The sequence below is a fragment of the Scyliorhinus canicula genome, chromosome 18 (assembly GCF_902713615.1).
Source record: "Scyliorhinus canicula chromosome 18, sScyCan1.1, whole genome shotgun sequence".
NCBI lineage: Eukaryota > Metazoa > Chordata > Chondrichthyes > Carcharhiniformes > Scyliorhinidae > Scyliorhinus > Scyliorhinus canicula.
This window is the reverse complement of record NC_052163.1, coordinates 90,334,770-90,359,589: the sequence shown is the minus strand read 5'-3', so window position 1 is coordinate 90,359,589 and position 24,820 is coordinate 90,334,770. Positions and strand designations below refer to the sequence as shown.

The following is a 24,820-nucleotide window of genomic DNA, read 5'->3' as shown; positions in this document are numbered from 1 at the left end:
AATCTACCACGTGACTCTGCCTGGGGGTGTTGGGAGTGAATCATGTTTGTGGATAGTCATATTTGATCATAGATTTTATAGTGCAGAAGGAGGCCATTTGGCCCATCGAGTCTGCACCGGCTCTTGGAAAGAGCACCCGAACCAAGCCCACACCTCCACCCTATCCCCATAACCCAGTAACCCCACTCGACACTAAGGACAATTTTGGACACTAAGGGCAATTTAGCATGGCCAATCCACCTAGCCTGCACATCTTTGGACTGTGGGAGGAAAACGGAGCACCCGGAGTAAACCCACGTATACACGGGGAGAACGTGCAGACTCCACACAGACAGTGATCCAAGTCGAGAATCGAACTTGGGACCCTGGAGCTGTGAAGCAATTGTGCTAACCACTATGCTGCAGGAGCTCTAAGATAATGTGTTACTGTTGGTAGTTTGTAGTATATTTATTCCAGTTATCTTTACCACGCATTTGTTCTATAATAAATTATTTTAACTAGTCAAGAACTAGATGCTCTGTTGGGCACCATTCCTATCGGTCAGTGTACAAGAACATGACAGCAGTGTCAGGGTGCCCAGGTGGCATCAAGGTGCCAGGGTACCACCCTGCCCAGAGCCCACCACGCAGGACCCCCCTCCCAAGTGCCTATACACCTGGTCCATATTTGTGGATACCAGTGCTAACCAGGATCTCCAAGGCACAAGGGTTAGATCCCGTGACTTGGGAAACTCCGGCAAGTGCATATTCAAGTGTTCCTCACTGCACATTTTAATATGAAAATTTAGGCCTCACCCATTGTGGCCGGGATCCAGATTGTGACGTCTTGCAAGATCCCATTAGAATCAGGCAAGTTTTGCCCATTTAAATCGCGCCCTGATGTTCAGTGGTAGGGTAAAGGTCCAGGGAAGTTGTCAGAGAGTTGATGTTCAACCCCAGCTAAGTTTGCCGAACAGCGGTGCAACGCTTGTCAGCAGGCTCAATGACATTAGAATTGGACCTGAGTACTGAACATCCAGAGTGCGATGGGTTAGAGAAAGTGAGTGGGGCAGAGAAATTAAGATGAACCCCATGCCACTCTAGCAGTTCTCAATGGAAAGATCTAGACAGGGTACAAGGCTGGAAGGAGGGAACTATTAACACTACTTAATTGGATTGACACTTACTCCTATATAATACACAGTTGATAATAAACATATAATCTTCAGTCATCTACTACTAATGGCTACACTATTACATTAACTGTGATCTGCTCTCACTCACACTATCTTTCCTTCAGTCTGTCCTCTAGCTTTCTCCTCACCCTCTCACCCAAAAGGCTTAGTATTGATGCCTTATATAGTTGTACATCTAGCTCCCTCTCATGGTTGATTTAGACATTACATTAACCCTTAAGTGTTAAGTGGAAGTGACAAAGTTAATTGATGAGGGAAGGGCTGTAGATGTCATATATGTGGACTTTAGTAAGGCGTTTGATAAGGTTTCCCATGGCAGGTTGATGGAAAAAGTGAAGTCATATGGGGTTCAGGATGTACTAGCTAGATGGATAAAGAACTGGCTGGGTAACAGGAGACAGAGAGTAGCGGTGGAAGGGAGTGTCTCAAAATGGAGAAGGGTGACTAGTGGTGTTCCATAGGGATCCGTGCTTGGACCACTATTGTTTGTGATCTACATAAATGACCTGGAGGAAGGTATAGGTGGTCTGATTAGTAAGTTTGCAGGTGATACAAAGATTGGTGGAGTTGCAGATAGCGAGGAGGATTGTCAGAGAATACAACAAAATATAGATAGATTGGAGAGTTGGGCAGAGAAATGGCAGATGGAGTTCAATCCAGGCAAATGCGAGGTGATGCATTTTGGAAGATCAAATTCAAGAGCGGACTATATGGTCAATGGAAGGGTCCTGGGGAAAATTGATGTACAGAGAGATCTGGGAGTTCAGGTCCATTGTACCCTGAAGGTGGCAACGCAGGTTGATAGTGGTCAAGAAGGCATACAGCATGCTTGCCTTCATTGGACGGGGCATTGAATAGAAGAGTTGGCAGGTCATGTTACAGTTGTATAGGACTTTGCTTAGGCCACATTTGGAATACTGCGTGCAGTTCTGGTCGCCACATCACCAGAAGGATGTGGATGCTTTGGAGAGGGTACAGAGGAGGTTCACCAGGATGTTGCCTGGTATGGAGGGGGCTAGCTATAAAGAAAGGTTGAGTAGATTAGGATTGTTTTCATTGGAAAGACGGAGGTTGAGGGGGGACCTGATTGAGGTCTACAAAATTATGAGAGGTATGGACAGGGTGGATAGCAACAAGCTTTTTCCAAGAGTGGGGGTGTCAGTTACAATGGGTCACGATTTCAAAGTGAGAGGGGGAATGTTTAAGGGAGATACGCGTGGAAATTTTTTTATGCAGAGGGTGGTGGGTGCCTGGAACGCTTTACCAGCGGAGGTGGTAAAGGCGGGCACGATAGCATCATTTAAGAGGCATCTAGATGGGTATATGAACGGGCGGGAACAGAGGGAAGTAGACCTTGGAAAATAGGAGACAGGTTTAGATAAAGGATCTGGATTGGCGCAGGCTGGGAGGGCCGAAGGGCCTGTTCCTGTGCTGTAATTTTTCTTTGTTCTTTGTTCTCTTTGTTCTTAAAGTTCTTCACATTTATGATAATGTCACAGGATTAGGTTATAAATGTTAGGTACATAAAGCATCTGTCCAAATAAGAGTTAAACTCACAAGAAATTACAATAGCAGGATTTTAAACCTCATTCAGGTGGGCAACATGGAAGCACAAAGCAGTAGAATGGTATCTTTTGGAGGAACCTTGATGAAGAGCCAAAGCTCACAGTGCTCCCATAAAAGATGAAAACAATTAATTATCTGATGCTATGCTTAGGCTTTATAAACCTGTCTATAGACAAGGGGAGCGAAGACTCAAGGGGTTGCATAGTGTTCAGGTTCTGAGTAAGTACAAGTAAGAGTAGGGAACAATGTGGTGTGAGCATGTTAAACACATGGTTATAATGAAATTGTGTTTTACATTTTCAGCAATGCACTTGTAAAGCACTACCGAGTACGCTGTGCAGACAATGGGTACATCATTGAAGTTGACGATGGAGTAAGTAAGCAGCTGTATAATTACCCTTTTATTGAGTACAAACAGCTCAGTCGGTAGATGTACCTTCCATTGTTGTTCTGGATCATATAGAGCAGGAAGGGTCTGATTTCAGCTGAATTGGTTGATCTGAACTAGGATGGCATTAACAACGCTACAATTGGTCATGAAGCCCCTGAGTTACAGGGAGCAATCAGCCAGTATTCTCATGCCAAGATTGCTATCCTCTGGGCAGTGTTGGAAAGTGTGACTGTGTCTGTGTCAACAGAGATTAAAATAATGGTGATAATGCAGCCTTTAGCTGCTAATGTTTATGTGTGGAGGATCACTTTTGTGCAAACTATTCACTGTGAAGTGCTGGAGGAGGATAATATGTGGAACTATGCCCCCCACCAGATGAATCTGCATCAGTAGGACTAAAATGTGTACTAAAATAGCTTTCTTTAGTAACATTTTTGTTGGGTATGACCTTGGTATGATCACTACCATTCTTTTGGCCAGTTTTAACCCAATGTTGATTCTCCGCTGACACATACGTTTGAAAATCTGAATTACTGAGAACAATTCTTTGCACACCTCCACACCATTCACAACTTTGCTCCCACCTTGTATAACCAAGCAAAAATACATCATCACATCTCTACTATTCAACTCTCAACCAAATATAACACCGCTGTCTTTAGCTCCAACAATGCGTGTACGTTGCATTTATAATGTTTAATGTTGGTACGAAATGATTTAAGTGTTGCCCAAAATAAAATGAAACTTGCTCCTCCAGGCCGATGTTCTCAGTGTTTATCTCCAGTAAAATAGATAATTTTTTCGTAAGTAAGGTAATCAAAGATTATGGGAGTAGGCGGGACGGTGGAGTTGAGGATTATGTCAGATCAGCCGTGATCGCATCGAATAGTGGTGCAGACTTAATGGGCCGAGTGGCCTACTTCTGCTCTTGCGCCTTGTGGTGTCAGCATGGGCCCTACCTGATTTAATTTACATCTGGGCTGCAACGTCTTTGTAAAGCAAAGCCCTCTCACGTTAACAGTACATGTACAGTGTGGGGGTAAAAACGCTATTAATGACCAATTCTCCATTTGTGCTACTAAACAAGGTGGATGAAGTTGTGAAAAAATCTCTGGTATTTTCCAGATCTTGTGCAGAAGTCAGCAGGAAGTAATCGACTATTTTGTTAAATACACCAATGGAGCTTTGAAGCCTTTAGAAAGATCCACAGACTATGAAATCAACCTGAGTATGTTCATCTGTTTTTTTGTTGTAATTTATTGTTTCTTTCACATTCAACTGATAATTATATTGAATGTATGTATGGGTTTCAACAAGGACTTGCCAGAGAGGGGAAGTCTGGGAGAATTATTCTGTGCAAGTAATTCCTCCTTTATACACAAAAAATCCAGACTCTATCAAGTTAAAAGTTTTGCCATGGATTATCTCTGGGGTACACTGATTCTATTCATTCTCATAAATGGACTGATTATGTTATGGTTAGGTGCATTCCTATGGTACCCAATACTTAACTCTATGATAGTATAAACCAGTGTAACAATTGTATTCCCCTATGATGACTTGCATTGTTTGCAAGTTAATTTATTCAATCCCATTTGAAACCATATCTAGCTTGGTGACACAAAGGCAAGTGTGCATTGTTAAGCTGCTGTGAACATACAGAGCAATACTTGAGCTGATTTATTTAGGGTTTGTTAGTATGACCTGTCCTGGCATTATTTATTTATTTATATTCATTTTGACAGGATGTGGGCTTTGCTGATTAGGCCAGCATTTGTTGCCTATCTCTAATTGCCCTTGAGAAGGTGGTGGTGAGTTGGACCATTACCGTCCATGTGGTGTCGGTACACCTACAGTGCTGTTAGGGAGGGAGTTCCAGGATTTTGACCCAACGACAATGAAGGAATGGCGATATACTTCCAAGTCAGGATGGTGAGTGACTTGGAGGGGTACGCCCAGGTGGTAGTGTTCCCATGAATCTGAAGCCCTTGTCCTTCTAGATGGTAGTGGTCGTCGGTTTGGAATGTGCTGCCTCAGGAACATTCCTGAGTTTCTGCAGTGCATCTTGTAGATGGTACACACTGCTGCTACTGTGCGTCAGTGATGGAGGAATGAATGTTTGTGGAAGGGGTGCTAATCAAATGGGCTGCTTTGTCCTGGATGGTGTTGAGCTTCTTGAATGTTGTTGGAGCTGCGCTCATCCAGGCAAGTGGGGAGTATTCCATCACACTCCTGACTTGTGCCTTGAAGGAGGTGAACAGGCTTTGGAGAGTCAAGAGGTGAGTTACTCACTACAGGATTCCTAACCTCTGACCTGCTCTTGTAGCCACAGTACTTATATGGATAGTCCAGTTCAGTTTCTGGTCAATGGTAACCTCCAGAATGCTGATAGTGGGGGATTCAGTGATGGTAATTTCATTGAATGTCAAGGGGCGATGGTTTGATTATCTCTTATTATTGGAGTTGGTCATTGCCTGGCACTTGTGTGTAGTGAGTGTTATTTGTCACTAGTCAGCCCAAGCCTGGATATTGTCTACGTCTTGCTGCATTTGCAGTGGACTGCTTCAATGTCTGGAAGTCGCGAATGGTGCTGAACATTGTGCAAATAATTAGCGAACATCCCCTGATTTTATGGTTGGAAGGAAGGCCATTGCAGCTGCAGATGGTTGGGCCTAGGAACTGAGGAACTCCTGCAGTGATGTCCCGGGACTAAGACCGCCAACCACCACACCCATCTTCCTAATACTACATAATACATGGCCCGGAGCATTTGACCTAGGCTGACAATCTGATTGTAGGACTAGGGAATGTCAGTGTTACCACTTTTATGGGTAGCTAGATGGCCATTACAAATTACACAGCTGGAAATAACGGAATGCCAAGCCAAGATTTTGTTTATCTGTTCAGGTATATGAAAAATAGATGAGAGTTTTCCTGATGTCCTGGTAACGTTCCTCCCTCGGCCAACACCATTTAAGCAGAGATAAACCTGTCATTAATCTTGGTTACTGGTTGAGTGCCTTGCTGTGTGTAAACCTACTGCCATATTTATCCATATAACTATGGATATAGTTGTGTGTATAATTTAATCAATGTGAAACATATTAAGATGTGTTCAGGACGCTATTTCAATTCATATTGTTTCTTACATTTGCTTGTCAGACGTTTAACCCGATTGCTATAGTGTTATAGAAAGTTTCTCCCTATTTGATTACACGTATGGATGTTTTCAGCAAGTGTGGGAGTGCGCGAGTGAGGTCATTGGTAGTGTGGGCTTGCACAGGTTTCAACATTCTCCACGGGGAGCTTGCGTATAGTTATGTATAACTGTTGCTTGTTTCTTAATCCATGCTGTACTGCTATTTTGATAAAGTAAAGAAGATTGAACTTTCACAATACATTTGACTACCTTTCTGTGGTCAAGTTACCACACCTATACTCCAAAAATCACAGTTTGGTTTGAAGGAATGCTGTGAATCCATAAGACATAGGAGCAGAATTAGGCCACTCGGCCCATCGAGTCTGCTCTGCCATTCAATCATGGCTGATATTTTCTCATCCCCATTCTTTTGCCTTCTCATTTGTTATATATACGTATATGCAACTCTACTAGCTTTTATATCCTCCCCCTAATCTATTTTCAAACTGAAAAAAAATCAAGGAGTGGTTTTAACCTGAACCAAGTCGATGGGAAATTGACATGATCCGGTTGGCTGCCTTCTTTAAACTGCTGCTTAATTTTACACTCAGTTGACTTTATGTAAAACTGGTGGCTGATCCAACCCCGTCAGTTTCCTACTGGGAAAGTTGGGTTAAAATTGACCACCTCTCCCAAGATTATTCTAAAATTCCGACTTGAGAGACATTTGACTCAGAAATGATACATGCTTGATACCACTACTATCGTGAATTTACAGTGCAGAAGGAGGCCATTCAGCCCATCGAGTCTGCACCTGCTCCTGGAAAGAGTACCCTACCCAAGGTTAACATCTCCACCCTATCCCCATAACCCAGTAACCCCACCCAACATTAAGGGCAATTTTGGACACTAAGGGCAATTTATCATGGCCAATCCACCTAACCTGCACATCTTTGGACTGTGGGAGGAAACTGGAGCACCCAGAGGAAACCCACACACACACGGGGAGGATGTGCAGACTCCGCACAGACAGTGACCTAGGCCGGAATTGAACCTGGGACCCTGGAACTGTTAAGCGATTGTGCTATCCACAATGCTACCGTGATCCTGCATAGTAAACCAACAAAAGTCACTATGTGTTATTATCCATGACGCTTGTTTTTTTCAGGCTTTGTGAAGGAAGATGCTGAGAGTGGGGAATTGATCCATCATGAGCAACAACAGTCACCCCTCAAAACGGCAACCCGGACAGCACACCCACCAGGTAAACTGATAATCATGTAGTGACTTCCTGGTAATGTCGAAGTCATTGTTGCCTTCAGGAAAAGAACAGCCTACAAGAAAATTCCAATTATTAGAGTTCTGAGGGGCGGCATGGCGACACAGTGGTTAGCACTGCTGCCTCACAGTTCCAGGGACTCGAGTTCAATTCTGGCCTTAGGTGACTGTGTGGAGTTTGCACGCTCTTCCCATGTCTGCATGGGTTTCCTCCGGTTTCCTCCCACAGTCCAAAGATGTGCAGGTTAGGTGGATTGGCCGTGCTAAATTGCTCTTTAATGTACAACAGGTTAAGTGGAGCTACAGGGATAGGGCAGAGGAGCGGGTTGGTGTAGACTAGGTCGGGCGCTCTTCTGGAGGGTTGGTGATGACTCAATGGGCCGAATAGCGCCCTTCTCCGCTGTAGGGATTCTATGATTCTATGAAGCTAAGGGAAAACGATTAAAGATGTTGAGTGTGTTTTTGCAGAAGATTACAAAGAGGATTAACAAAATTGATCATCCTGGGGGAAGCATCAAATGTGGAAACATAAAATTAAAATTAATTTATGATTGGAAATCATTTTCTGCTGAATAGGTTTGGAATAGGTTAATGGGCAAATAATAAGAAGCAAGCAGTATGATTTCAGAAGAAAATTTGAAATGAGATACGATGAAATTTAAAAAATGAAAATCGCTTATTGTCACAAGTAGGCTACAAATGAAGTTACTGTGAAAAGCCCCTAGTCGTCACATTCCGGCGCCTGTTCGGGGAGGCTGGTACGGGAATTGAACCCGTGCTGCTGGCCTGCTTGGCCTGCTTTACAAGCCAGCTATTTAACCCACTGTGCTAAACCGATGAAATGAATTGGTGAGGATCCCTCATCAACTTAATATAACTGGAGAAGCCATTGGTTTCAGATTGTGTGTCAATAATATCAGTGAATTCTAGAAAGCTGAAACAAAAACACGAGAGTGTCGGAAGTGAACAATCTATCAATCAGTGATTGAAAGATGAAAGACAGGGTCAAAGTGCTGGATGATATAAGAAGATCATCTAAATCGGGCTTTAAAAAATATATTTATAGTATATAGTAATTGATGTATTATTAAAAACGTATCATAGAATATTGTAGAATAACGGGGCAAGCAAAATGCTACAATTTAGAAGATAGTTCTATTCATTTGAAATGGGTATCACTGGGCCATCATGTATTGCCCATCCCTAATTGCCCTTGAACTAGGCCATTTCCGAGTCAACGACATTTCTGTGGATCTGGCGTTACATGTAGGCCAGATTTCTTCCCCTAAAGGGCATTGATAAATCAGATGGGTTTTTACCCCATTCAACATTGGCTTCATTATACTTTTAATTTCAGACTTCCGGGTCTCTGGATTATTAGGCCGGGACCCTAGTTTGAATTGATTGATTGATAGACACAACACCTTTTGACTTTGAATCACTTGTTTATTAAACACAACACAACACAACATAAAAATCCCAATGCTTATCATTGCTGCACAAGAGACTCTATCATACACCACATCAAAACTCCGTGACACAAAGTATCAAAAGCTCTCTTATATGCAGTCTCAAAACTCTGTTCTACAAAGGTACCAAAACTCACGGCTGAGACCTAAATACCACCTGTTAAGAGGCGAGGTGATCAGACTTCCTCTTGGTGGATCCCGATGTCCTCTCTGGGTCCCGGACACAGGGCACGGCTTGTTACGACAGTTATTCCTGCAGATTATCACTTCAGAATCTCTTGTTTCTTCTTTTTATACAGATCTTCCTCATGCTTCCACTCACGTACTCACGGAACAGCACTAAACATTTTCTGATTACGAATGCTCAAAGCGTCGTGATTCACTCGGGGGTCATATTTATTCTCAGAAGCGCGACACACACAGGGGACTGTGTTCATTCACTGTCTGTCCAAGGCAGAGCAACAACAATTGTCCAATCAGATCCTGTTCTTCACTGCAGACCCCACTCTTTCTATTACTTATGCTGATACAGTGTTAGCCTTTTTAACCATCAGGCTTTGCTGGTGTCTTCACTTTGCTGGTGCCTTCATGAATACCCATCAGGCTACAGTCAGTGACAATACCACTATGCCACCATTTTCCTCTGAGGGGAAGATGAATCGATGAAAGTGGCAGAAAAATGGGGAAGACATATAAGGTTGCAAAATCCAGTGTATGTAGGAGAAAAATGAGATGCTGTTTATATTGAGCTTGGCAAGAACAACATACAAGGTCAAAATTGGAAAGGCTAGAATTAGCAAGGGAGGATCAGTTGAAGTAGTGAGCCAGAATAATCAAGCTTTTGCTTGCTGAATGAAGATGCTCACTGAAGTGGTCACTGAGTTTGATTTGAATGACTCCAGTATTGGGGGATTTGAACTGAGCAACAAATGCAATCAGAATTTGCCATTAGGGCAGCACTGTAGCACAGTTGCTTCACAGCTCCAAAGTCCCAGGTTCAATTCCCGGCTTGGTTCACTGTCTGTGCGGAGTCTGCACATTCTCCCCACGTCTGCGTGGGTTTCCTCCGGTGCACTGGTTTCCTCCCACCGTCCAGAGATGCGCAGGCTAGGTGGATTGGCCATGCTAAATTGTCCTTTGTGTCCAAAAAGGTTGGGTGTGGTTGCTGGATAATGGGGATGGGATGGAGGTGTGGGCTTGGGTGGGGTGCTCTTCCCAAGGGCCAGTGCAGACACGATGGGCCGAATGGCCTCCTCCACTGTAAATTCTATGATTCTATGAATAAGAAGGGGTTATTCTATTTTCCTTTAATTGGTCTAATGAATAAATTCTGCCCAAGCTATATATATATATATACTATATATATATATATATATATATATGTGTGTTTGCTGATTTTCCCTTTGTTTATTTATCTTTCTTGACTCCTACATTTCAAATCTTTCTTCACAGTTAAGGAAGAGAAACTAAGTCCAAAGATTCCTATAATAATAGAACCGGAAGGAGACTACTGCAATATTGATGGTAATTTGTCTAACTTCCAAATTGCTCTGTTAAAATGTTACTTGTGATTTATCATCCCGCTCTGATGTGTGCAAATACATTATTTGCATTTTTATTTTCTATTTTCACCCATTTTGTTCTGACTGTACTGACTGGATAAGATTCCACACACATTTTCATTCATGATTTACTTTAGTGACTACTTCACTTATGAGTGTAAGTCCATGAGTATTGCAGTTCTGACAATCATGCCCTCACTCAATATCCACACAGGCATCTTTCAGTAGAGTTGACTACAGTCATGTTGGAGTTGTATAGAACTTTGGTGAGGCCACAGCTGGAGTACTGTGTGGAATTCTGGTTGCCTCGTTAGAGGAAGGATGTGATTGCACTGGAGTGGGTGCAGAGGCGATTCACCAGGATGTTGCCTAGAATGGAACATAAGAACATAAGAACTAGGAGCAGGAGTAGGCCATCTGGCCCCTCGAGCCTGCTCCGCCATTCAATGAGATCATGGCTGATCTTTTGTGGACTCAGCTCCACTTTCCGGCACGAACACCATAACCCTTAATCCCTTTTTCTTCAAAAAACTATCTATCTTTACCTTAAAAACATTTAATGAAGAAGCCTCAACTGCTTCACTGGGCAAGGAATTCCATAGATTCACAACCCTTTGGGTGAAGAAGTTCCTCCTAAACTCAGTCCTAAATCTACTTCCCCTTATTTTGAATCTAATCCCCCTAGTTCTGCTTTCACCCGCCAGTGGAAACAACCTGCCCGCATCTATCCTATCTATTCCCTTCATAATTTTAAATGTTTCGATAAGATCCCCCCATATCCTTCTAAATTCCAACGGGTACAGTCCCAGTCTACTCAACCTCTCCCCGTAATCCAACCCCTTCAGCTCTGGGATTGACCTCGTGAATCTCCTCTGCACACCCTCCAGTGCCAGTACGTCCTTTCTCAAGTAAGGAGACCAAAACTGAACACAATACTCCAGGTGTGGCCTCACTAACACCTTATACAATTGCAGCATAACCTCCCTAGTCTTAAACTCCATCCCTCTAGCAATGAAGGACAACATTCCATTTGCCTTCTTAATCACCTGTTGCACCTGTAAACCAACTTTCTGTGACTCATGCACTAGCACACCCAGGTCTCTCTGCACAGCAGCATGCTTTAATATTTTATTGTTTAAATAATAATCCCGTTTGCTGTTATTCCTACCAAAATCCTTGATGGGCACTTGGTACGTCGTAACATTCAAGGTTATGGGCCAAGTGCTGGCAAATGGGATTAGGTCAGGTCTCCTTCATGCATCAGTGCAGACTTGATGGGCTGAACGGCAGTGTCTTACTCTGTGATTCTGCGAACAGAAGTAGGATCATCATTAGCCCACGGATGCTGATGCACAGATCTCAGCTGGGTTTAGCGAACTTAGTGCAAATTTAGGAATAAATTTGGAACCAGCCCACAGATTGATATGTTGCAACTTCATATTGCTTAGCATCTTTAAATATCATGCATCTTGGGCTGTCGTACACGGTCAATATTCTAATAAAACTATTCTTATCAACCGTGGGTGGCATGGTGGTGCAGCACTTAGCATATGTGGGAGAGAGTGAGACGTACATGTGCCTCACAGCACCAGGGGACCGGGTTTGATTCTGGCCTTGGGTGACTGTATGAGGTTTGCACATTTTCCCTGTGTCTGCATGAGTTTCCTCCTGGTGCTCCGGTTTCCTCTCAAAGATGTACAGGTTAGGTGGATTGAACACACTAAATTGCCTCTTAATGTCCAAAGGTGTGCAGGTTAGGCCGGGGATTGGGCCTAGGTAGGGTGCTGTTTTGGAGGGTTGGTACAGACTGGTTAGATGAATATCCTCCTCCTGAACTGTAGGGATTCTAAAAGAAACTTTACATTGCTGTACAACCTATGGTTGTTTCAATGTGTGAGCTGACAACTTGAGAAACCGTACCTTGGTGAGTGGAAATTATCTGGACATGCAGAGAGACAGAAAGCCAATTAAGATGTTAGCGAGCGGCTCTCAAGGAACTATAAACTCTGATAATATTGAGAGGCACAGATAAATCCCTTTTGTAACAACTGGGATTATGTGTCCATTTAGCAAGATCATATTTCGTTTAGAATTTCCTTAAGTCTAAGACTTCGGTGTTCGCAGCCTGGCAATGCCTCGGTGTAAAAATTCTCATTCTTGTTTGTAAATCCCTACATCTTCTTTTCTTTCTCTTAATAACATCCTACCGCTCAACAACTTTCAGTCATCTCTCGCTCCTTCAATTCCCCGCCCTCGTGCAGCCCAATTTTTATTGCTCCCCTATTTTTGACTGCTTTTTCTTCATCTTTCTCTTCTTTTTAAATCACTCTGTAAATCACTCTTTAAACAACCTCTGGTCACCTAACGCTGATATTTCCTTCCGTGACTTGGAGCCAAAGTTTGGCTAATAATGCTCCTATGGAGCACTGTTGGTTGCTCGTGCTAAGTTAGAGGTGCTATATTAATGTAGGTTATTTTTGTTGCTTCAAGGCTACCACAGTGAGTAGTAGTCTTTAACACATGATATCTGCCTAGGTATGCACCAATCAGATAAATTGCTACATAATCCTTTCAGGCCGAGTTGAAGAATTTGCGGTAAATCAGCAGCAGTTGGAATTCCTTTGTAATGAAGCTAAATATTTCACCTCCAATCTGCACCACACCCTTTTTGATGCAACCTCGCTGTGTTTCCATTTTACCAATACATTTTTGTGATCTTCCCTACGATCTTTCTTTCACTGCTCTTTCACTGGCAAAGATGATCAATTATTGCCCATCTTGGGACGGTGGTGGTAAGCTGCAGTCCATTTTAAAATTCATGGGATCGATTCAACCAAATAGGAACAAAGTTCCATAGCGAGCCTGTTCAACCACGTGTTTCGCAGTGTTTGCAGTGCCGAGAAACACGTGGTGATACAAAGCGATTCATATTGTATAAGGGGCCTGAATGGGGAACATACGGCCGAGGCCGCACATAGCCCCGTTTTGTACAGTGGGGAGCTCCGCTCGCCAGAACTCCCCAGTGTAGTGAGATATTGGGCCACCATTAAATGGTGTTCTGATTGCCAAGCCTCCCGAAGCAATCCTCGACCTTCACCCTCCAGCCCAAACGCACTGTGGGAGGGTCCTCGGCCCAGGTACCCCTGGCCCAATCACACGTGGAAAGGAAATGCCAGCTTGTCACCTTGCCAGTGCCCATGCCAGCTGACAGTGCCACCTGGGCACCATGGCAGTGCCAGGGCACCACTCTGCCCAAGGGGCATGAAGCTGGTTTTCTCCCTGGGAGACTCCCATGAGTGTCATTGCACCTGGTCCCTGTTTGTGAGGACCTGTGCTGAACAGCGCTCACCTGATGTCTCCGAGGTGAAGGGGCTGAATCCCAAAGCCTCAGAAACCACGGGAATCTGCACATTAGCCTGAAACTAACTGGGCAGGATTCTCTGCCGTCGGGATGCTCCATTTTCCCAGCAGCCGGGGGGTTTCCCAACAGCGCGGGGCCCCACAATGGGAAACCCCATTGACCAGCCAGCAAAACGGGGCATCCTGCCGGCGTGCTGAACGAGAAATCTGGCGTGGCGGGACGGAGAATCCAGCCCGTTGTCTTGCTCCATAATGCAGATTTGCCAAAAGGTGACCATCCCCACAATGGATAGGATTTACATCGCAATGTCTCGTGAGATTGCGTTGGATCCCGCGAGGTGTTGCGAGCCGAGTAGACCCAGGAGCGGGGCTCCCAGCTTTTACCAGCCATGCTGCGCCAACGTGAGTTGCTTTTCTGACAGTGTGCCCATTGGATCGCGCCCAATTTATGGGATCTGGACGTTGGAGGCTGGTGGACCACTCACTGCGGCCCAATCACTAGCCTAGGTTGCCCATCACGGTTTTAGATGGTAGCAGTTGTTGTGGCTTTGGAAGGTGCCGCCTAAGGATCCTTGGTGAGTTCCTGCAGTGCATCTTGTAGATGGTATACACTGCTTCACTACTAGCCATTTTACTGGAGTGGGTAATCAGCTTTGCCAGACTCATTTGTACTGTTCATGTGGCAGAGGTTAAAACAATGGGCTGGATTTTGTGTGGGTAGCAGCAGTCCCACCTTTGTTCCCTGCTTCGCTCAGTGACGGGACACAGCGGAGAACATGCAGGTGCTGCACCTCCGACCCACAACATGCCCTCCCAGAACATCTGGTTCAGTCAGAGAGCTGGCAGCTTCGCAGTGCCACTGCTGGAGGTGGCAATTACTGAGGCTGCAGCTGCAACGAGAGGGCACCTCTTGGGCCAAGTATTCTCGAAGAGGCGCAAATGGGGTTTGGGGAAGCTGGGATAAGGCAGACATGCCCCAATTAATGTGGGGTGGGGGTGGTCGGTTGCAGACAATGCCATTGTCACCATGTCAGCAATTGGTGTCAGGAGTCCCCTCCGCAGAGCCCACTGATTTCATTGGCCATGTCGCATCAGGCTCCCCCGGACATGAGCAAAATGTAAGTTAATCCTTTGGGCTCCAAGCAGGGGGCGTTTAGGGGCACATCTGCCAACTTTCTTGCTGGTAGAAAGATAGTATGATAGTAGGAAGATGTGGAACATCTCCTGGTCCTTTACCAAAGGGCTAGTAAAATTCTATCTAATGTTTCTGATGTATTTTCACTTGATAAAACCTGGTGGTGGTGGGCCAGACAACACACCAGAGAGTTGGCACTGTGCTATACAGTTGGGAGCGGGTTGTGCTAGGGGCACTCAACACTGCCCCCTGTCCCCATGAAGCCTTTTAGCATCAGGCCAAACATGATAAGGAAACCCCCAGGTACCATCAACCTCCTCACCAGATGAATCAGTACTCCTACATATTGAACACTGCATGGAGGAAACCACCGAGGGTGGCGAGGGCACAGAATGTATTCTGTGGGGGCTTCAGTGTCCATCACCAAGAGTGGCTTGGTAACACCCTAAAGGTTATGGCTGCCAGATTGGATCTGTGGCCGTTGGTGAGGGAACCAACAAGAAGGAAAAACTTACTTGACCTCGTCCTCAGCAATCTGTCTATTGCAGAAGCATCTGTCTGTGATTATATCGGTAGGAGTGATCACCATAGTCCATGTGGAGACAAAGTTGCGCCTTCACATTGAGGATACCTTCCATCGTGTTGTGTGCCATTACCATCATACTAAATGGGACAGATTTTCTACTGATCTAGCAACTCAAGGCTGGACATCCATGAGGCACTGTGGGCCATTACCAGCCCCAAATTTGTAACCTCGTGGCCCGGCATATCCCCCATTCTGTCATTACCATCAAGCCAAGAGAATCCAACCTGGTTCAATGAACAATGCAGGAGGGCATGCCAGGAGCAGCAGCAGGCTTATCTAAAAATGAGGTGTCAATCAGGTGAAGGTACAACACAGGACTCCTTCCATGGCATCGAAGGCAGCAGACAGAGCTAAGAGATCTCACAACCAATAGATCAGCTCTAACCTCTGCAGTGTTGCCACACCCAGTTGTGAATGGTGGTGATTGACAGATTTGATTTGTCAAATGTATGTTAAAGCCATCCCATCACTATAATTTTTCAAAACTCTCATCTATTTTCAAATGAGCTGCAATAACTCATAGTTCTATACAATACTACCCATGGACTTTGGGTGATTTATATGCGTCGAGCGTTGCTTCTAATCCATGCGCGAATGAAAAGGTATTAAATTACTTTCCAACAACTTCAATTGCCAACAGTTATTCAGCCTTTGCTAATTGTTCAGAACACTGCATGCAGCCCGCACCATTACCATTCAGTTTAACATCCCGCGTACAACATTCTTCACATAATGAAGCACTTTAAATTTAGATTCAGTAAAAAGAGTAATGAAGCATTTTGAGATGCAAATTATAAGCTTGTTCTCTTCACATGCTACCCTCCGCCCCCCCCCCCCCACCAGCACCACCAGTTCAGCATTCCGCCGTCGCCCATTTACCAGTCACGAGTGACCTGAGGCAGTCTAGACAGCGGGATGCTTGGCGGGTCTGAAACTTTGTACAATCTCGTATGTTTTTTCCAATAGCTTCCCTGGATCTGTACTGACAATAAACAAAAGGTGAATTGAACATAGATCTGTAAAGTTATTTTGTAATAAAAGCAGAAAATGCTTTAAATACTCAGCAGGTCTGGCAGCATCCGTGGAGAGAGAGAGAGACAGTTAACAATTCGAATCTAACATGACTCTTCTTCAACACTGAAGGAAGGTGGGGAATGTGATGGGTTTATGAGGTTGATAAGAGCCGGGGGGGGGGGGGGGGGGGGGGGGGGGCGGATTGAAGAGGATAAAAGGGATGATCTGGGGTAGGGCAAGAGAGATTACATGCCAAAGGTGTCAAATAGTGGTAATGGTTGTAGTAAAGAAACCAGGCACTTATCCACAGAAAGTAAATGACAAAATGTTGGTATCAGTTTGATTACATTTCCAGTCTTGGTTGGCTCTGGGGTCGGTTACGTATTTTACAGCCTGCAGAGTGAAAAAAAATGGCACAGGTTCCCCTGGGAAATAGTTGGGTGGGTTTTTAAACTCTCATTCTTATGATTGAAAAGTTTTCAATGTCTCCTGGTCAGGAATACGCTGTCCTGATGCAGAATTTCAGATCTTTTAAAAAAAAATAATTTTTATTGATATTCAAAAAATATCAAAAACAGAAAATGACAACAAGAAAACAGTATTAACAACAACAAAAAGAAAAACACAATAACCCCCAAAACCAAACCCCCCCTCACCCCCAGTAACTACGAACAGAAGAAATATCTAAGCACCCGGCATATTCAATAAACACATATACACATTTCTCCCCTCCCCCGAAACAAACCCCCCCCCCCACTCCTCCCCCCGGCCTATTTTCCTACCGTTCTGCCAGGAAGTCCAGGAAAGGCTGCCACCGCCTAAAGAACCCATGTACTGATCCCCTCAGGGCAAATTTCACCCTCTCCAATTTGATGAACCCCGCCATATCATTGATCCAGGCCTCCACGCTTGGGGGCATCGCATCCTTCCATTGAAGCAAAATCCTCCGCCGGGCTACTATGGACGCAAAGGCCAGAACACCGGCCTCTTTCGCCTCCTGCACTCCCGGCTCCACTGCAACCCCAAAAATTGCAAGTCCCCAGCCTGGCTTGACCCTGGATCCCACCACCCTCGACACCGTCCTTGCTACCCCCTTCCAAAATTCCCCCAATGCTGGGCATGCCCAGAACATATGGGCATGGTTCGCTGGGCTCCCCGAGCATCTAGCACACCTGTCTTCGCCCCCGAAAAACCTACTCATCCTCGTCCCGGTCATGTGGGCCCGATGTTGCACCTTGAACTGTGTGAGGCTAAGCCTCGCACAGGAAGAGGAGGAATTTACTCTTTCCAGGGCATCCGCCCACGTCCCCTCCTCAATCTCCTCACCCAGCTCCTCTTCCCATTTACCCTTCAGCTCCTCCACCGAGGCCTCATCCACCTCCTGCATGATGTGGTACACGTCCGAAATCCTCCCCCCTCCAACCCACACCCCAGAGAGCACCCTGTCCCGTACAGAATTTCAGATCTAACGTACGAGAATTCAGAATACAGGAAGTGAAGTGCTTCAAGAAAACCTTTTAACCTGGGAATCGTCATTAACATCACTATGGTACATCTATAAGCTAATAGATCGAATAGATTCTATGGAATTGTGAATCATCATCAACTCTATAGGGTTTCATTCTGTGGTGTTCTTTGTGATTCTTATTCTCAGGATGGATGTTACAGTGTTCGCAAAGACCACAGAAGCTAAAATCATTAACAAAGCTAACATTTATTTACACTACTTAATTAAGCTCAACCACTTACTCCTATAGTAAACAATAGTCTAGTAATCGGCAATCTACACTCAACTAACACTAGTCTCTACACTCTATATAACTGTACTGTCCTCTCTATCACTGTTCTCTCAAGCTCTCCTCCAGCTCTCTTCCAGAAGTCTGTGAGTCACTGATTTATATAGTCCTGCATCTAGATCCATCTAGTAGTTAGTTAAGATATGACATTAACCCTTTGTCTTCTGAACATTTCCCATAATTGCACACATTCCTCTTATATTTTTTCAGATAAAGTATAGTAGATTTGAGCTTCCAATTGCAGCCCCAATGTACTTACGTAATGTACAATCTTGACGCCAGATACATGTGAGTCACAACGCAGACCTTGCTTACATGAGGATGCATAAATCAAACATAAGGAACATGAGGGTGTAAGGTTGCGATACCAGGGATATGAGGGAACAACTCTTAATTCCTTGTGATGCTCCTCGCTGTCATTAAACCTTCTCCAGCAATGACTGAGCTTGTTTGTATCTTTCGCTCATTGGTCTATCTGGAACTCCCTTAGTTTCTCTTTTACACTTCCGTAATGCTTGAAAAAAGACCCAACAAATTTCAGTATTACCTGGGGAATTTACCCCATTGGAAATAAATTTTAATCACCGGAGCTCTCGCCCCCTTCACTCTGCCACTGCACAACCAAATATTTCTGTACTTCATTTTACTCCTTTGCAATTCGATCAATTGAATATTCCATGAAGATGTGACAAATTCATGTTCCACTGTGCTTCCATTCTAAGTGCTATGCAAAGGCCAAGTGTAAACTATGTTTATTTTTTCACCAGAAACGTCCATAAACTCTAATTTAATTTCAACTCTTTAGCCTGGATTTTCAGGTCCCGTTGAGGCGGGACTGGGTGCGGGAGAGTCGACGGGCCAGTCAAAAGTCCATTGACTTACAAGAGGAGCAGATGATCATGGTGGCAGGAGGGGGGGTAGGGTAGGGGATCCCCCCCTTGTAACACATAATCTGTGCTGACGTGCCGGTGAAGTACTTGGTGGGGGGGGGGGGGAGCTGCATTGCCAGCAGTGGTGTCTTTCAGATGAGATTTCAACCAAGGTCCAGACTGTGTCGTTGATGGTTGTAAAAGGTCTCATGGCAGTAGAAGGGCAGGGTTCTCTCCATAGTGGTCTAGTTAGTAATTATCCTTCATTATCACTACAATAATCCAACATATAGATTTTATTTGGAAATACTGATTATTGCAACACTTTGGCAGTTCTCCCATTGAAGAGGCCCATCGTGGGATGCTAAGTGAAAATATAGAGCTGGGCAGGATTCTCCGACCCCCCGCCGGGCCGGAGAATCGCCAGGGGGCGGCGTGACTCCTGCCCAGCCGCCTAGACGCTGGCTGCCGAATTCTCCAGCACCGTTTTTTTGGCGGGGGCAGGCATCGCGTCGCGCCGGTCGTGGGCCTTTGGCAGTAGCCCCCCCCCCCGGCGATTTTCCGCTCTGCGTTGGGCTGAGCGGCCGCCCGTTTTCGGTCTGTCCCGCCGGCATAAATTACACATGGTTTGTACCGGCGGGACCTGACTCTGCGGGCAGCCTGCGGAGTTTTGGGGGGGGGGGGGATCTGGTATCGGTGGGGGCCCCCACGGTGACCTGGCCCGTGATCGGGGCCCACCAATCTGCGGGCAGGCCTGTGCCGTGGGGGCACTCTTTCGCTCCCCGCCGGCCTCTGTAAAGCTCTGCCCTGGCTGGCGCGGAGAAGAAACCCACTGTATGCGCAGGAATCACGCCAACGGTTCTGGGAACACACTGCCGCTCCTGCGCATGCGCCAACTCGCGCCGGCCAGCGGAGGCCTTTCGGCACAGGTTGACATCGTGCCAGTCACTCCAGCGCTGGCCTAGTCCCCGAAGGTGCAGAGGATTCTGCACCTTCCGGGCGGCCCGATGCCAGAGTGGTTTGCACCACTCTTTGGCGCTGGTACGGCCCGCCTGCCGGATACCGGAGAATCCCGCCCCATTTCTCCTGTGATTATTTGTGTCCAGTTTTGGAATGGATAATCCAGAAACATCTGCATAATAAACTGGGCACTCTGGTGGTGCTTCCCTTAGACCTAAAAAATGTTGAGGAATAGGAAACCAGTCACACATCTAACTCCTTTTTTAACCTAGGGCCTGAAAACAGTTGTAGAGAACTTACTTTTTGATAAACTAATTCAGCATTGATCAGAGCGTGATTTTAGACCTTTAGGTAAAGTAAAGTTACCATAGTTCCAGATGACTGTCGGCGTTTGAAAGGGAGAGCTGACTGATGGTGACTTAACCTGAGGATCACTACACCTCAGGCGAGGGGTAAGGTTGAGAAGGCGGGTCTTCATAACTAACTTTAGCCAGTACTGGGATTGAACCCACACTGCTGTCCTTGTGCTGTATCACAAACCAGCTGTCCAGTCAACTGAGCTAAACTGACCTTTGGGATCACATGCTTTCATTAAAAAGTAAATTTCCTTTAAATTACAATCTGGTGGTTCAGTATGGTGTGATCCTGAGCTTAAACAAACCAGGAAGATACCATATTTGGTCCCCAGTCTGTACTCTTCCATCATTCAGACATTTAAAAATCACTTGCAGGATGTGGGTTGTCAGTGGCTGGGTATTTAAGAGTTAACTACAGAGTCACAGAATAATAGTGCAGAAGAGGCCCTTCGGTCCATTGAGTCTGCATCGACGCATGAAAAACACTTGATCTGTCTTTCTAATCCCATTTGCCAGCACTTGGCCCATAGACTTGAATGTTATGAAGTGGCAAGTGCTCATCCAGGTACTTTTTAAAGGATGTGAGGCAACCTGCCTCTACCACCCTCCCAAGCAGTGCATTCCAGACCATCATCAACCTCGAGGTATAAAGGGTTTTCCTCAAATCCCGCCTAAACCTCCTGCCACTCATATTGAACTCCTGCCCTCTCGTAACTGACCCTTCAGCTAAGGGGAACAGCTGCTCCCTATCCACCCTGTCCATGTCCCTCATAATCTTGTACACCTCAATCAGGTCGCCCCTCAGTCTTCTCTACTCCAGCGAAAACAATCCAAGCCAATCCAACGTCTCTTCATAACTTGAATGTTCCATCCCAGTGAATCACCTTTACAACCCCTCCAGTGCAATCACATCCTTCTGATAATGTGGTGACCAGAATTGTACACACTACTCCAACTGTGGCCTCACCAAAGTGCTATCCAACTCCAACATTACCTCCCTGCTTTTGTAATCTCTACCTCAATTGATAAAGGCTGACCCATATGCCTTTTTCACCACTCCATTAATCTGGCCTTCTGCCTTCAGAGATACATGGACATTGCTTTAGATCTAGAGTCACATGTAGGCCAGACCAGGGAAGAATGGCAGATATAGTCACCATGAGACTTTTAATTCCAGATTTGTATTTAATTCTATTGGACATAAGATTTGAACTCGGGTCCTCAGATCCTGCCCTTGATTATTAATGTAGCGACAATACTGCCTCCTCTCCTGGCTCCATTCTTATCCATCCACTGTAACCAGAAATTACTTGTAATGGCTCTCTTCTCACCCCTTGCACAGTTACCTCTGATATCCCCCCCCCCCCCCCCCACACGGGGATTTATCTTTGGTCTCTTCAAATTTCTCATTTACATGTTTCCCTTGGTGACATCATCTGAAAGCAGTTCAGAATCCACATGCATGCCGATGATCCCCGGATCCACTTCTCCACCACTTGTATCTTTCCATTTTAAAGCTCCGATTCTTGTTTTCAATTCTTTCCGTGGCCTCCCCCCCCCCCCTCCTCTCTCCGGACCTCTGTGTATCTCCTACAGCCCCACAAATTTCAGGTACCGAAACACCTCCTCAGCTTTTCTGACCCCATTTTTGATTCACTCCACCATTGGCAGCAATCTGCGGAGGGTGAAGTTTTCAGATGCCCCCGGCTTCGGAAAACCCTCCCTAAATCTCTTTGCCTCGCTTTCCTCCTTAAGGTTGCTCCATTTAAACCCACCTCTTTGAACAAGCTGCCCTATTATCGTTTTATGGGGCAATGTGAAAAGTGTTGTTTGATAATGCTGCTGTGGAGTACCTTGAGACGTTTACTATGTTAAAAGTGCTATAAAAATATAGGGTGCAATTCAACGGAAAAAAAAGTACAGTGTTGGCCGCATTTGGTGTGCTCTTTCATGACGGCTGTATTGGTGAAATCGCAGCCCGTATTCAACAGTACTTGGTGCTCACTGAGCAACATGCGTGCCATCGATCTGCCGCTGGACCTGGAGTATCCTGACTATGGCAGGAAATTCTGCAGCCCGGGAAACTTGGTGGGCCTGGTCCAGGTCGAAGGTGATATAGTTGGACGCCAGGGCATTAAGAGTATCCGTAAACTCCCGATACACCTGTGGGCGGGAGATAGATACATGCCGCACAGGTCCCATTTGAGCCTTGGAATGACACAGTTGCATAAAAGTTCAGGGTTGCAGTGAGGTTCATGGCCACTGGGAGCGGGTGTCCTCCTCCTCCACGGGGTGCCAAGTCTACAAAGATGTGGCACAGGTGCTGCACTGTCTCTCTGCTGGGACGCAGTCTTCTGTGGCACATGATGTCATTGGGGCAGCATGGTAGCATGGTGGTTAGCATAAATGCTTCACAGCTCCAGGGTCCCAGGTTCGATTCCCGGCTGGGTCACTGTCTGTGTGGAGTCTGCACGTCCTCCCCGTGTGTGCGTGGGTTTCCTCCGGGTGCTCCGGTTTCCTCCCACAGTCCAAAGATGTGCGGGTTAGGTGGATTGGCCATGCTAAATTGCCCGTAGTGTCCTAAAATGTAAGGTTAAGGGGGGGTTGTATGGTATAGGGTGGATATGTGGGTTTGAGTAGGGTGATCATTGCTCGGCACAACATCGAGGGCCGAAGGGCCTGTTCAGTGCTGTACTGTTCTATGTTCTATGTTCTATGTCCATCAACCCATTGAATAACCAACGATGCCTGTACACTTTGGGCTGTCAGTGGCCTCCCATTTTGGGTCCCTACTCAGCCTGTTGAGCGGCCAGGACTCAGGTGGCACCGTGACCCCGCACATGCGGTATATGTGCTCCTGCCTCCAACCTATGTTGGTGTTGGTAACGCTTTCAGCGTCTGCCCACCTCGGCTGTCACGAGCAATGTGAGGAAAGCCTCCATGGGATCCACACCAGCAAACATCGTTTTATCTGGAAGAACTGGAGAAGGAGTGAGACTGATAATCAGTTAGGGCTTCCACCTCGGGACCACTGAAACCCCCAAGCCTCCCCCACCCTTACGTGTCCCGCCTTCTCTCAGTGTGTCATCCAGCGAGCCAGTTGTGCTGGAAAACCTTGCTCTGCACACTCACACCCGGCCATATCAGGAGTCCCTAGATCCCAGATCCCAGCCCTCTGCTAGGAACGTTAGGGAGGCCGTGCCCAGCTGCCCTCAGTTCATCCACACACTAACCCTTTGGTTATGAGAAGTTCTACAGTGGTGAATCCCTGTTCTTTAGTGTTTGATTGTTGGCAGCTGCCTCTATGGTGTTGATGCACAATGTTCAGGCATCAAAGTTTGCTGGACATGCAACACACTAATCATTCTCTGAGACATGGCATGTGTGCCCTTGAGGAGATACTTCAGAGTTGAGAATCTTTTGTTTATTGAACGGTGAACAGTAATAAAGATTCGAAAATCAAGTACGTGACATTCCACATACCACACTAACCAGTAAACAATAAGGAAACGTCATTGTTCCATATTGGTACCAATACAAAGCTCTGTCAGCTCATTTTCATTAAAAAAACAAACACCCAAAATCACCTCTTGCAGGTTCCTCAACAGAAACTGAGGTGAAGCCTGAGAATGTGTTATAATGTCCAGAACTTTGTCATTGAAATGATCTGTCCACCAATGTGTGACTTGTTCTAAGTATCAGTGCCATTCTCTGTCCAGGATCTGCAGCTGTGCAGGCTCTCCCACACGGTTCAATCTCACCAGAATCAAATCCTAGCATCCACATATTCAACTGCCGCTCATGGTGCAGTTGAACATCCTTGACTTCCAGGTGTTCAACCCATGGTGACCTGCCAATTACATGCAGCACTCACCACACCAGCAACAAAAACATCAGCAATCTGCAAAAGCATTTCTTCAATGGTGTCATCAGGTGGACCATTTGGACCAATGTCGTGCACCAGCTGCTGGAGCATTTTCTTGCCTCAAACCAGATTGTCTTCTGGACTCATACGTCTCCCTGAGCCAGGTGTTCCAGTTATGAGTCTCCACAATATTCAAAGATGGCTTGAAGGCATCACACATGCAAAGCCTCTCACCTCCCCAAGGGTGCCCCTGCATGCCGAAAAATGGAAATGGCAACTCACCTCCTCATTTCCCCTCC

At 45.7% G+C, this 24,820-nt stretch overlaps 1 protein-coding gene across 2 annotated transcripts in view; it reads left to right on the top strand.

The window, feature by feature from the left end:
- LOC119953617 (signal-transducing adaptor protein 1-like) overlaps positions 1 to 24,820 on the top strand; it is a 79,990-nt gene that overhangs the window by 42,053 nt on the left and 13,117 nt on the right. For both annotated transcript variants that reach the window (XM_038778061.1, XM_038778060.1), the window contains exons 7-10: positions 3,045 to 3,114; positions 4,258 to 4,360; positions 7,440 to 7,535; positions 10,471 to 10,542. In XM_038778061.1, coding sequence (XP_038633989.1) covers positions 3,045 to 3,114; positions 4,258 to 4,360; positions 7,440 to 7,535; positions 10,471 to 10,542 — 341 coding nt within the window. The remainder of the gene's footprint in view (positions 1 to 3,044; positions 3,115 to 4,257; positions 4,361 to 7,439; positions 7,536 to 10,470; positions 10,543 to 24,820) is intronic.